Source organism: Trifolium pratense, linkage group LG5 (assembly GCF_020283565.1).
Source record: "Trifolium pratense cultivar HEN17-A07 linkage group LG5, ARS_RC_1.1, whole genome shotgun sequence".
NCBI classification, from domain to species: Eukaryota; Viridiplantae; Streptophyta; class Magnoliopsida; order Fabales; family Fabaceae; genus Trifolium; species Trifolium pratense.
Window position 1 is genome coordinate 11,970,910 of NC_060063.1, and position 14,934 is coordinate 11,985,843.

The window sequence follows — 14,934 nt, forward strand, 5'->3', positions numbered from 1 at the left end:
TATTATATATACTAAATGAGTTAAATATATTTTTCGTTCTTTAATTATATCAATTTTCATTTTTATTCTTGTGAAAAAAATTTCGTCAAACTTTCATCTTTAAATTTTCTAATTTACTTTTTAGAATTTGTTTAACTGAATATCTTATCTATCACAGAAAAACAATAGGCTATTTTAAACATAAGTACATGTCATACCAGTAGGTTATTTATTAAGTTTTAGTGAGGTCACTATGTGATGCATATATGGCCATCCAATAAAATATCAAGATTAAGCCATTTTAAACCAAAGTACATACCATTAGGCTATTTTCTTCTCCGGTTCTGTCCGGGCTACACGGTTTGCCGGTTTGACCGTAAACCCGGTCGGGTCACTACGGGTTTTCCGGTTTATTTACAGAATTGGTTCTGCATGTTGATTGACTCGTCCACTCCTCCGGTTCCCGACCAGACCGGTCCAACCGGCCGATCCGATCCAGTTTTTAAAACTATGTTTGCAACTAAAACTGGTATATTTTGGAAAATAGAATTCGAAAATTTCTGAAATCTATTTTCTAGTATTTTGGATTCTAGTTTCTGAAATAATCCATAGATTAACATTTTTGGAACGTGGATGTTAATGTCAAGGGATCTTTCTCATTAATTCCAATTGTTAGCCACATTTACTTTATATAGGCAATGTACCATATACAAGCAATGAGCTTAAAGTACAATCAATTGATATTGGGCTTGCACAATTTCTAGGCCCAATATACAATATCCAACATATCCTCCCCTAATTGTATAACCCTACAATTACAAAAACAATCAACAAATAATACACAAACTAGAAGAAATTGCTAGGCCAAGCTAAGGCAAACACACTAGCAAGCCAAACAAGAAAAAAATGTGCGCGCGCCTAGGCCAACAGGCAAGCCTAGCAAGCTGGTTAGGCCAGCCAGTCAAGCAGGCCACTGCTGCAGGCAACACAGCTAGACAAACCAATCCACAAGCAAGCTGTATTGTCTTCATCACATCATCATTTCACAGCATTCTTCATCCCTAAACCAGCCTTCAATTTGTAGAATGCATCAATCTTCAATGGTTTTGTCATTATATCTGCAAGTTGCTCCTGAGATGGACAGTGCTTGAGCTCAATTGTGCCTTCCTTTGCAAGATTCCTCAAGAAGTGAAATCTAACATCAATATGTTTGCATCTACCATGCATAACTGGATTCTTGGACAGCTTAATGGACGAACTATTATCATAGTAGACAATAGTTGCCTTGTTCAACCTTCAAATGACTCATGACATTTCTTAACCACAATCCTTGGCAAGCACATAGTGAAGCTGCAACATACTCAGCTTCAGTGGTGGACAAAGTTACAATGGGCTGCTTCTTTGAAGACCAGGAGATTGCACCAGTTCCAATCATAAACACATATCCAGAAGTACTCTTCCTATAATCTAAATCTCCAGCATAATCAGAGTCAGACCATCCAACCAATTTAGCTTCATCTGAGTTATGACTGTACATTATTCCATCAGCAAGAGTACCTTTCAAATACCTCATTATTCTTTTAACAGCTGTGACATGAAGCTCAGTAGGTCTATCCATGAATCTAGCAACCAAGCACACAGAAAAAGCTAAGTCAGGCCTGCTAGCTAGCAGATACATCAAACTACCCACCATCTGTTTGTATTCTCTAGCATCTGCAGCACTTCCATTTTCATCTTTGACAAGCTTGGATCCAGGCACTATAGGACAGCAAACCTCATTACAATGTTCCATGCCAAACCTCTTCAATATCTCAACTGCATATTTGTGCTGATTTATGAATATTCCTTCCTTAGATTGAATGACTTCCACTCCAAGAAAGTATTTCATCTTTCCTAAGTCAGTCATTGCAAATCTCTTTTTCATAGATTCTTTGAATGCTTGTACCATGTGCAAGTCATTTCCAGTGCATATCAAATCATCAACATATAAGCTAACAATCAGAATCTTACCATTTCTATCATACTTCACAAATAAAGTATGTTCATGAGGACACTTTTCAAACTTCTCATCATTGAAGTACCCTTCAATTTTACTGTACCATGCTCTTGGAGTCTGTTTCAAACCATAGAGGGCCTTCTTCAATTTGTACACACTATTCTTATTTCCCTTATGATATCCAAGCGGTTGCTCAACATAGATGTCTTCAGCTAAGTCACCATGTAAAAAGGCACTTTTTACATCCAATTGAAACACATTCCAGCTCTCTTTTGCAGCAAGAGCTAGGATTGTTCTTATAGTATCCCATCTAGCTACAGGAACAAAAACCTCATTGTAATCTATTCCATGTTTCTGAGTATATCCCTTAGCTACCAGTCTAGCTTTATGCTTCTCAAATTCACCCCTTTCATTGTATTTAGTCTTGAAAATCCATTTGACTCCAATTGCATTGGATCCTTCAGGTAGAGTTGTCAACTCCCAAGTATATTTTTTATAGACTCCATCTCCTGATCCATTGCAGTTCTCCACACATCTTGTTTCTCAGCTTCTGCATAAGTCTTTGGATCTTCAGCTGGTGTATAAGTAGCCAGATTGTGCAGATCATCACTATCTAGCTCACTACCAGATACATAGTCATTGTGACTAACTGGTGGTCTTCTACTCCTTGGACCCAATGAGGTTGAGGCTTGTACATCAAGTTCATCATCTTCAGAGTCATTTGGAGTTTGAATAGGGTTTGAAGGGAGACTTGCATCTGAATCACTTCCACCATCCTCTACATTCTCATCTAAATCATTGACTGGTTCATTATCCTCTTCTTCAGGCTCATCAATAAACTCACTATTTTTCTTGACTTCTGATTTGTTCCAATCCCACCCTTTCTTTTCTTCAAAAATTACATCTCTGCTGACTATAATTTTCTTTTTCTCTGGATCATACAGCTTGTAGGCTTTGGATTCATCACTTATTCCAAGATGTATGCATTTAACACTCTTGTTATCCAGCTTAATCCTCTGACTGTCTGGTACATGAACAAATGCCAAGCAGCCAAAGGTTCTAAAGTGCTGCATATTAGGCTTCTTCCCACTCCAAGCTTCCTGAGGAGTCATATTTTTAACAGACAGGGTAGGGCTTCTATTCATGACATAAGTAGCCCATTTCACAGCTTCAGGCCAAAAAACTTTAGGTACTTTCTTACCAGCTAGCATACTTCTAACCATATTCATCAATGTTCTATTCTTTCTTTCAGAAACTCCATTTTGCTGTGGAGTGTAAGCGGCAGTTAACTGTCTTTTGATGCCTTGATTGCTACAAAAATCATTGAAAGCAGTGGAGAAATATTCACCACCTCTATCAGTTCTCAGACATTGGATAGCACAACCTGATTCTTTTTCAACTAGCACTTTAAATGTTTTGAAAGTATCTAATGCACTAGATTTTTCTTTCAAAAAATAAATCCAAGTCTTCCTTGAGAAATCATCTGTGAAAGTAATGAAGTACCTGTTGCCTCCATTGCTTGTAGGGTTTATGGGACCACATATGTCAGAGTGTACCAGCCCCAACCTCTCATTTGCCCTCCACATAGCTTGCTTAGGAATGATTTCTCTGTGTTGCTTGCCAGTCAAGCAATCTTCACACTTGTACTCAATTTCTTTCAAGACTGGTAATCCATCTACCATTTTCTTTTTAGCTAGCACATTTAGGCCTTTAACACTCAAATGTGCATATCTATCATGCCATAATTGTGACCAATCCTCTCTTGAAACTGCTAAGCATTTGGGTGAGATAACTGTAACAGTCAATGTATACATCCTGTTGCCTGACATCTGAGTGGTGAACAGCAAACATTTGTCATCATGAAAGATCTTGCAGGTATCATTCTTGAAGATGATTGTGACATTCTTTTGTTGAATTTGACCAATGCTTAGAAGGTTGGTCTTTAGGCCTAGGATATAATACACTTCAGTTATAACATGTATCCTGCCATTGATTCTTAGCTTGATATTTCCCTTGCCCACAACATTCATCTTTGAATCATCTCCAAGTTTCACAGTGTCTCTATAATTTTCATCAAATTCATAGAGCCAATTCTTGTGGCCAACCATATGGTTGCTGCAACCTGAGTCAAGATACCATCTTTCAACCTCAAATTCTTCACAATCTTTGCCTTTCATAAGAAGAAACTCTTCTTCATAGTCTGCTTCAGCATATTTTGCTTCCTCCCAAGTAGGACATTCATTCTTGTAGTGGCCTAACTGGTGACACTTGAAACATTCAACAGTTTCTTTACTTATTCTTCCTCTGCCACACCCTCTTGATGAACTATTCCTTCCTCTCCCTCTCCCTGCACCAGAGATTGTGAGAGCTTGTTCATCATGGTTCACCACTTTCTTGCTTTTCATCTTTTGCTCATGCACTATCAGGCTGGATTGAAGTGCATCAAGAGACATTGTAGTCACATCATTGGACTCCTCTATGGAACAAGTGACATAGTTGAATTTCTCTGGCATGGACCTCAAGATTTTATCAACAATGGTTGCTTGCTCCATTCTTTCACCTTGAGAAGTCATCTTGTTTGCAATTGCCATGATTCTTGCAAAATACTCAGTCACAGTTTCACTTTCACCCATCTCAATTACCTCAAATTCTCTGCGAGAAACTTGAAGCTGAGCTCTCTTCACCTTAGTAGATCCCTTATACTTCAATCTCATTGACTCCCAAATATCCTTTGCAGTATCTTTAGCAAGAATTGTTTCTAAAATGGCACGATCAATAGATTGAAACAGGTAATTCTTTACCTTCATATCAGTAATCTTGCTTGCAGCTGCAGCTTTGATTTGATCTTCTTGTGCATTTGCAGGCGCAATTGTAACTCCATTCTCTATCAATGACCAATACTCCTTTGATCTCAGCAGGTTTTCCATCAACATTGCCCAATGATCATAAAATCCATCAAACCTAGGGATTGAAGGTTTCAGAAAATCTGAATTCTCTGTCATGGCTTGATGCGCAAGAAAGCCAAAGAATTGATGGATTTGCAGAAAGATGCAGATTGAAGCTGCAAGATCGATGAAAAACTGAAGAAGAAAGAAGTTTGTTGAAGAAGAAACAGTTGGAAAACGGTTGTAACAAACTTTTGATGGTGGTTTTGCAAAACCACCACTAGGTCCTTGGAACTTTTGGTGATGATACCACTTGTTAATGTCAAGGGATCTTTCTCATTAATTCCAATTGTTAGCCACATTTACTTTATATAGGCAATGTACCATATACAAGCAATGGGCTTAAAGTACAATCAATTGATATTGAGCTTGCACAATTTCTAGGCCCAATATACAATATCCAACAGTGGAATCCGAAACTAAAATAAATTGAATTCAAAATCCATTTTCCAAACTATTTAGTTATGTAGTTTGAAATCTAGATTCTGAAACCTTTTAGAATAAAAAATCAGAAATGTTTGTTTCTGTTCTAACATGTTTTTTTTGCAAATAACTACACAATTTTCCAATGTTTTAATACCAATCATTAAACTATCAAAATAATATCCGAATGCTTTAACCGAACACAAAAGTTGAATGAAGTGTCAAAAATTAAGTGTCTTTGATGTTGAATTGATGCAAGAAGTAAGAATTAACAAAAATAGAGTTTATGGATTGCAAGAGGGATTTTGGATCTTCAAAACACGAATGTAAGGTAATTGTTTCTGTTACTAAAATAGGAATTTTGGAATCTATTTTCCGAATATTTTTCTATTTCAAAAAATAGATTCCGAAATAAGCTTAGGGGTAAAATGAGTTTTTTGGGGAGGGAAAAAAGAATCATGGGGAGGGGGGGGTGAAGAGAAATTTTCTTAAACATATATGTTTAAAATGGGCCAAGGCCCAAACTATGATTATATTATATCACTCGAAACTGAAAAATGCGGAGAAAAAAGCGACGGTATATAAGAATTTTTGAACTTTCCAAAAACAAAAAAGCAGAGAAAAATGGCGGCAACGAGTGACGAAGAAATGGAATCACTACTTTCAGCTTTCAATCAGATCTACGAGGTATTCAAAACCGTAACTAAGCTTCAATCATCAACGATTAACCCTAATTATTGATTTTTCATAGTTAATTTTTCATGAATTTCCTCTGGTAATGTAATGATTCAGGATGTGAAGATTGGGATTTCGGAAATCCAATCTCTGCAATCAAAACACAATTCAGAGTTAAAATTGCGTGAATCTCTCCAAATCACTTGCAATAACCTCAAAAAAGGTATGTTCAACAACGATGATGAATTAATAATTCGAATTCGACGATTTCCTATTTCAATTTGTATAGTATTTGTTGTAATTTTGCAAAATGAAGAAAATGAAGAGTTGGCGAAATTGTATTCTGAATCCTTCAAGAATGTTGCTGATCAGGTTCTTCAATCAATCGCTTGTTTATTTGTTTTTTATTTGGATTTTCGAATAATTTTTCGTTGGTATGTTTGTTAATTTTATTGATTGATTGATGCACAGCTTGATTTTCGAGCAAAATGCGTGAATTTGAAAGAAGAACTTGAAAGATCGAATAATGAAGTTATCTCTAAAGAAGATGTGAGTTTTGTCAATTGAAGATAAAAGATAGAAAATTTGATTGTTAATTGTTGGAAAAATTTGATTCAGTTTTTTTTTTCTGGAGCAGGAACATAGGAGGGCATTAAAATTGCTTGAGCAAGAATATAATGAAAAAATTACTAGATTAGAAGCTCAAGTTAAGTGAGTATTTCTGTTACTAAACTTATGTTTTGTTCTTTCTTTTAATGGTTATGCCATTGGAAATTCAATGTGAATTGTGAAATTTCAAGTTAGTGGTGAATGAATTTCATTACAAAATTGTACTCACCACATTTAAGATATATGCTTCAATGGTTATTCTATCGTTTGCATGAATATCTGTCGGCATTATTTACCGAGAAAATTATATTCACATCAGCTCTTTTTATTATTGGAAAATGTTAGTGGTTAGTTTGTTAGGGGAAGTGGGAAATATTAGTAGCAGATATCGAACTTTGAACCTCCTACATATAACTCATTTGTTGTTGCAATCCATAAAACTAAGTCAGCTCAATTCTTTGAAGTGTGCCGAGGATCAAACCGGAAACAACTAGGGAGCGATACTTGACACATGACAAGTATGGACATGTAACGCCGGCATGTTGGCTCAATTCTATTTATACGAAAGTACACACGGCCTTGTGTAATTAAGCTGTTATCAATGTCTTTAACATAATTGAGAATGTACTAGTATGTGTCGATTAAGCATACCATATTGAAGGTTAAAGCAAATTCTCATTAAATCATTATCTTAAGATTGAGCGAAAATATCAGTTTCAGGTCAAATTTACTATATGGAAGTAATTTTGGTTTTTAGGCTGCAAATCCTGCTACCTAACAAATTGATCCCACATTATGTTAGGGAATCTCTGCATGACAAAGCAACATATGAAGCCACCATAAATCAACTCCATGGAGATATAGCAGCCCATAAAACTCATATGCAAGTTCTCGCAAACCGGTTGGATCAAAACCATTTTGAAGTTGAATCAAAGTGTGAGGCACTTCATTAATATTTTAGCTTTAGAAGTATAAAATTTTCTTTAAGACAATGTTTTAAGATATCTGTATTCTGTATTGGTTGAAAGTTTGTTTGCTTTGCTCATCATGGTTTGACAGATAGTTCTGAAATTCGGGATTTGAAAGATTGTCTTATGGCTGAGCAGGAAGAGAAAAATGACTTAAATAGAAAAGTGCAGCATTTGGAAAAAGAATGTAAGCTTAAGTCTCATTCCACTCAAATTCAATTAATTGCAATTGAATTTACATAAAACCAGTTTATTGTTTTGTTTAAGCATTTTCATATTCTATCACCTTATAAAATTAGTGGTAGAGTGATTATATATTTGTGTCCACTGCAGTGCTGCTTTTTAAAGCAAAGGTGGTTGATCAACAACAAGAAATGACATCAAATTGGCAGGTGGAAACACTTAAGCAGAAAATCATGAAACTAAGAAAGGAAAATGAGGTCCTGAAAAGAAAGTTCTCTCAAATTGAAGGCAAGTAATGATGAAAAATTCACGATTAACAATTCGAGTTTGCTGCGATGCGGCATATTCCATATTAACAGAGTGATATACATACTTTCTAAGCATTTCAACCTTAGCCTTTCTGATTAAAGGGGTTGATGTATGGGAAAAAAGGGTAAGTATAAAAGATCAATTGTATAAATTTAGAAAACATCCATAGGATATTTGCTTAAAATAAGATTGACAATAACATACTTTCTGTCACTAGACATATGATATCAAGATGCAACACCTAATTAAGACCACATCCAACAAAAACTAAGTAACTATTAGATCGGAAAATGCTAAATAGTTCCCCGGAGCACTAGTTAAGCATACTAATAAATATTATTAATTTTGCGGACTAGTCATCTTTGTTGAGTATAGGAAGAAAATGACATACCAATTTGATCAAATAGCCATACTGTCATTTTTTTGCCCAAACCTCAATTTCTCAAGTAGCCATACTACTGTGATCAAATAGTTACATCACAACCTATTCATTCAAAAAATGTTTTCCAATCAGTTCAATGTGAAATCAATTTATAATCTTAAAAATTAAATTATTATTCCAGTTCACTTTTTATATTGATTACTACTTTTCAAACTGTGTTAGGCTTAACCCTCACAAAAATTTGTTTTCATATTTAGTTCATGTTCGACTTTGCCATAAGTACTCTTTCCTTTCACACCCATAACTCTTACCCCTCTCGATCACTTGTCGCAAACAAGGACACTATGCAACCCCTTTTTGCCGTTGTACTCACTCGGTGAAAATTGTCACACTCAAGAGAAACTACAAATCAAAATCCACACCCCTCGGCTCTCTCTGTCTCGTCCACAAGCTGCACACAACACCAAATCTGCACCACTCTATCATCGTGCTCACTATCACCACCTTCGCATGCGTTTGATTAGGCCTCAGCCGCGAATTGCCCCATCTTATTATAGTTAATCTTAATTTTCTTATCATGATCATAGCCCCCTATATCTGTATTTGTTTATACAAATATGATGCTCAGGAACAGTTTAATGTCTGTCATTTTTTCTTTTAAGAAAGATCAATTAAGAGCCATAACGTTTTCATTAGTGTAGTTAGTAACAATTTTAAAGCTTCATAAAATGTTTTAATAAAAAAGATAATTCCAACAACATACTAATACATATTGATTTCTCAATACTAAATACAGTATTGATATAATTAAGCACATCAAAGGCTGCATAGCGCAGTGGATTAGCGCGTCTGACTTCGGATCAGAAGGTCGTGGGTTCGACTCCCACTGTGGTCGTTCATCTTTTCTTTCCTTTATTTTGCCATTAAAATAAAAATATTGATATAAACACATACAAAATTTAAATTATAAATAAAGTTTTTTTTTATAAGAACAATTTCTTTATTTTAATTTACAATGTTGTCAATGAGAATCGATCATAGGACTTCATGCATAATACTCAAATCTCTCACTACTAGATCAAATTTAATAGCTTCATATGTTTGTCGTATCAAGTATTTAGGCTTCATAGGTATCAATGATTGAGGATGAAATGAAATTAGAATTCCCTTACTCTTCAGTTTAATAAATTTACATGTTTTGTTGCTAAATTATGGATAAGTATATTTTTTGATTTAAAACAATAATAATAATAATAATAATAATAATAATAATAATAATAATAATAATATATTTTACATTCATGTCGTTGTGTTCTTTTAAGAGTTTAATTGATATGCACTGACGGTGTAAAATAGTTTTACACGACCGTCCAATAAATAACCATCATTTTGCCATGTCATGTCAAGAAAGTGGGGTGATGTGGCGGAAAACATGATTGGTATTGGTTGACAGTGTAAAATTATTTGACACCGTCTGTACATATCAATTAAATCATTTCTTTAATGTCAAATTTTTAGTATATTAAATGTATGTTAATTTTTTACATCTTATCAAAACTTCAACTCTAGATCTCCAATTTTTTTTAACCCTTAGCTCATCCGGTTACCCATCCCACCCCACATTCTCCGTGTCAATGTGTTTGGTCAAGTTCGAAAATCCAAACCCAAAGACCGAACCAATCATTCACGGATGCCTATGGATTGGGTTGGATTTTACTCGCATATAAACGGATTCGGTATGTACCTAGCGGATTGGTTCGGTTTGGATACCAAGTTTGTGAGTAGACCCACACCACACCCATAATAACACCTCTATAAGAAATAAGCATTTCCAAAGGCTATGATATAAACGTTAACATATTATGTAACTTTCTTTCATCTCAATCCAAAATTATAAAGAGAAAAGTGGGGCATACTACAAAATTACACAACAAAGATAAAAGGACACAAGATGAGAATGAAATATTATCTGAAAGATTCCATATATTCTTTCATTAAATTCAATATAAATATAACCGATACGACAGGGAGAATAAGAATATATAAGCTATGGTACAAATGAATGTCAAAAACTATTTCATATCACTGAATAAAACATTGAAACATGTCTCATACATTTGGGACAATTTGGGCTGACATTGACAACAATTGTGAGTTGATACATGCAGTTTTCAATTTGTCTCTCCCTTTTGTCTATTCTAACTCAATCATGTTGTTGCTAGCTTGCAATTATATGCATTTGGCCAATTCTAGCATAGGAGACCTTGGCATGTCTCCTACCAGTGGGAGACCAAAATACCTGCTATAGAAGGTGGAACCGGTAATACCAATATATTTTTTATTATTTTACTATTTAGTTTTAGACATAATAAATAATGTTTCTAAATATTTGGCAAATTGATTTATTTATTCATTAAAAACAATACTTTATTAATAGAAATTAGAAGTGAAATTATTCACTTTTCACCGAGATTTATCATCGATAGAACACGATTGTTCTTTGAACTTTGAAGAGAAACCATTGACACCGACGAATTCAATTTGAAGAGCAGATCGGACTCTAATCAGCGAAGAAGAGCAAGCCCGCCTGCAGATTTAATCGTAAGTATATTGTTAGTTGCTTGCAAAAGTATGATTTTAACTTTAGGGAACAAAATTATGCAATAGACGATTAGGTGTATCTGTATGTGTATGTTAAACAATTGGAAGATGTTTATGTCATCTGGTTGGGTTAAATCTTCATATTTATGTTTTGAAACGTTTAGGATTGGAGACAATGGAAGGAGAATTAAGCTGTGAAAATCCGGAGGTTACCAACTTGGATCTCGAAACGGTAAGTTGTAGTGATAGGGTTATTTTCCAGTATGAATGTCAATTAAATCATTGTGGTTTTTCGCTAAAATTATACTATAACACAGGACGATGTAAGTGACGGTAGTTACATGTCAAGTCCTGAACATGATAGCAATTCAAATGAATATGGAAGTGAACATGATGCTGGAAGTTATACTGCTGAAGAAGACACTGTTGTTATAAGAGACATGGCAGATATAAAGAAAATATCTTTAGAAAATTTTCATTTAACTGATATATCAAAATACGAATTTGCGAGCTTGGATGTGGCCTACAAGTTTTATTGTTGGTTTGCTAAAATGTCTGGGTTTTCTGTTCGCAAAGGCCATGTGATTAGAAATCGGGAGCGACATGTTTTGCAGCAAACATTTTTATGTTCCCGCGAAGGATTTAGACATTCGCAGGGTTTAAATCCGGAAGATCGACAACGTCAACAAAAGAACACAACAAGATGTGGGTGTATGGCAAAATGTAGAGTGCACATAGACATCAGATCCAGAAAATGGTATGTCACCGTATTTGAATTTGAACACAACCATGAGCTGTTGAATGGAACAATGTGTGGTTTTTTACCAGCATATAGGAAAATGGCTCAAGGTGATATAGATGAGATTGAGCGCAACCGAACGGCAGGGATAAGACCATATCAGGTGTATGGTTCGATGGCTAATGCATCTGGCGGTTTCCACAAAGTGGGGTTTGTTAAAAAGGATTTGTACAACCAAGTTGGGAAACAGCGCAAAGAAGTGTATTCTGATACGTGCCGTGCAGTGAGGTATCTCAGAGATCTCAGCACCAAAGACCCACTAATGTTTGTCACACATTCCATTGACTTAGAAAGAAGGCTTGAGCGGCTATTTTGGTGTGATGGGGAAAGTCGAAAGAACTACGAAATATTTGGTGATGTTGTGGCCTTCGATGCCACTTACCGGAAAAACAAGTACAATTGCCCGTTTGTTGTGTTTTCCGGGGTTAATCACCATAATCAGACCATAGTGTTTGCAACAGGTATTGTAACCCGAGAAACTGAAGAGACATATGTGTGGCTGCTAGAACAATTCCTGACTGCAATGAATGGCAAGCATCCGTTGTCAGTAATTACTGACGGGGACCTTGCAATGAGAAATGCTATTAGGAGGGTATTCCCCACTTCCCACCACAGATTGTGCGCATGGCATTTGTTAAGGAATGCATCGTCCAACATTGGGATTCCGGAATGTATGTCTCATCTCAAAAGATGTATGTTGGGTGACATGGAAGTTGAGAAATTTGAAAACCTTTGGTCTGAGATGGTTGAAAAATTTAGGTTGCAAGACAATAATTGGGTGAAGGATATGTACGAGAAAAGGAAAATGTGGGCGACCGCTCATATCAGAGGTAGTTTCTTTGCGGGTATAAGAACTACTTCTCGATGTGAAGCACTCCACAGCCACATTGGACAGTTTCTACACTCTCGGATCAATATGACTGATTTTGTTCAGCAATTTCACAGGTGCCTCACTTTTTTCCGTTTTAGAGAGATCGAGGCTGATTTCCAATCCAATTATGGCGAGCCAGTATTACAAACGAGCATGAGGTCCATTGAGAAATCTGCTGCTAAACAGTTTACAAAGGAGATATTTTTGTTGTTCCGCTCTATACTCAAGAACGCAGTGCTCCTACGTATTACAGGAAGTGTAGAACTGTCTATGGGGTATATTTTCAATGTTTCAAAATATTGCGGTGATGGCAGTGAATGGTACGTAACCTTTTGTGAAGAACCAATCGATTTTAAATGTTCTTGTTTGAGGATGGAATCTCTTGGATTGCCATGCGATCATATTTTAGCCACGATGCTGTATCTGGACTTTGATCAGCTTCCTGAGTGTTTAGTTTTGCCCCGGTGGTCAAAATATGCCAAAGATTCAATTCGTGATACTTATGCTAGTGGTTCCTTGTACTGGGATGCACAACCGGCTGCTAGATTTTCTGCCATTGTGCAGATGTGCAAAGTTGCTGCGGAGTTGGTGTTTAATGATTTAGAGGAGTATAATCACATTGTTGACATACTGGGTGGTGAAATAAGGCGGTTGAAACTTAAAAGAAACGACCAAAGTGGCGACCGAAGTGGTGAATTATCTCCAGTACTGCAGACGGGTATCGAAGAAGTGGATATTTTGAACCCTGATGTTGTTCGAACCAAAGGGTGTGGTGCAATGCCCAACGGGACGCCAAGCAATCATAGAAGTCATCGTAGCTGTGGAGTTTGTCGCGTGGTAGGTCATAACAAGCGTAGCTGTCCTCACGTCCATACGACCCCTCTTGGTGGAGATACACAATATTCGGCATCTGAATCAAGACACTACTATGACGATTCCTATGAGTTCGTTGGTCAATCTGTAAGTGAAATGTTATATTAAGTAAAATAATTTATGTTCTTCATTGTATACATGTTGAGTGAATATTGAAATCTTTTTTAAACATTGTTCGTAGGGTTATGAAAGGCAATACTGAGCGTGTTGATGGTTATGGATTGTGGTAATAAAAGTTGTATCATGTAAGTGTCTTACGAGTTACCGTTTTATTTTATTTTTTGTTGAACTGCGTAAACTTGTAATAATATAATGCATCCTCGTTTGATCCAGGACTTGTCACTGGTCCGGCGATTCTGCAGTGTTGTTCTTTATGGTCGTTGTCTTATACAGTTATGATGTTGCCAAATGAACATTTCAGTATATTTTCGTTTTTAATTAGTTATGTGTTCTGATGTAATATTTAAAGTATCTGATCGTATTTGGTGTGTTGTTCTAGTAGTTTTAATTTTGGTTGAATGGACAATTGTTTTTGTTCTGTGAAATTTTAAGGGCCTCGATGGTCTTTTGTTAATGTGAACGTTGATGGGTTGGTTATTATGTGTAAACTGTGTTGTCGAAATTTTGCATAAAACCACACATTTAACATTTGATAGTGCCCATGACAATTATGTAATCGAAACAAAAGGAAAAATTTTGTTCGATGGAAATAAATGCTGATGACAATGGTTTGGTAATACTCTTATATGGGTGATCTATTTATCTGGGTCATGAAGCAGCCCACGAGGATCCAGTTGAAAGAAATACCCAAAAGAACAATCAAACCTCCTAATAGATTGGAAGTATATGACTTCACCTGATACTTGAGTCATGTACCCCTAAATATAGGAGTATTCATGAAATTTATGGCGTGCCCTGTGGGATCACTAGGAATAATTTGTTAGTGTTGTTTGTTTGTTAGCTTTGCCAGTTATGGCCTATATATGTAATGATGCTCACCATGATTGAGAGATCAATGAAATAAAATCCTTTTTCGTATGTTACTCGCCTTTTCCGTTTGATTGAAATTTTTTTTATCTTCTATCTCTTACAAGAAGTGCATTTCATTTGCAAACACTTTGCGCGCCCAAAAATAAATTTCTTTCGAGGTGTCCATGTTGGTTCGGATTTGATGGTGTTGGGCCTAATTCTTTGAGGGCTCTGTATAGGCTGAGAGACTTTCATAGGGCCTTGTAGATGTAGATGTTTTTGGACGGGAAAAATAGTATAAAGTGAGGAAATTAACAACACTTTCGCATTTGCTGCGTGACTCACTCATGCA

General features: G+C 35.9%; 2 protein-coding genes and 1 non-coding gene across 3 annotated transcripts; all 3 read left to right on the top strand.

Moving 5' to 3' along the window:
* Nucleotides 1–5,967: 5,967 nt before the first annotated feature.
* Nucleotides 5,968–8,328, top strand: LOC123884553 (protein At-4/1). Its single transcript, XM_045933670.1, has 8 exons — nt 5,968–6,030; nt 6,136–6,241; nt 6,335–6,390; nt 6,490–6,567; nt 6,656–6,729; nt 7,430–7,563; nt 7,687–7,782; nt 7,929–8,328. Exons 1-8 carry the CDS (start codon nt 5,968–5,970, stop codon nt 8,072–8,074), a joined length of 753 nt encoding a protein of 250 aa, XP_045789626.1. The 3' UTR covers nt 8,075–8,328.
* Nucleotides 8,329–9,290: 962 nt separating this feature from the next.
* Nucleotides 9,291–9,364, top strand: TRNAR-UCG. Its single transcript has one exon. It is a non-coding gene; the product is annotated as a tRNA-Arg (tRNA).
* A 1,368-nt stretch (nt 9,365–10,732) lies between these two features.
* On the top strand, nt 10,733–14,412 carry LOC123884554 (protein FAR1-RELATED SEQUENCE 5-like). Its single transcript, XM_045933671.1, has 6 exons — nt 10,733–10,789; nt 11,017–11,070; nt 11,235–11,302; nt 11,388–13,700; nt 13,795–13,858; nt 13,947–14,412. The coding sequence occupies exons 3-5, from the start codon at nt 11,246–11,248 to the stop codon at nt 13,813–13,815; spliced, it is 2,391 nt and encodes a 796-aa protein (XP_045789627.1). The 5' UTR covers nt 10,733–10,789; nt 11,017–11,070; nt 11,235–11,245; the 3' UTR covers nt 13,816–13,858; nt 13,947–14,412.
* The last annotated feature ends 522 nt before the right edge of the window (nt 14,413–14,934 follow it).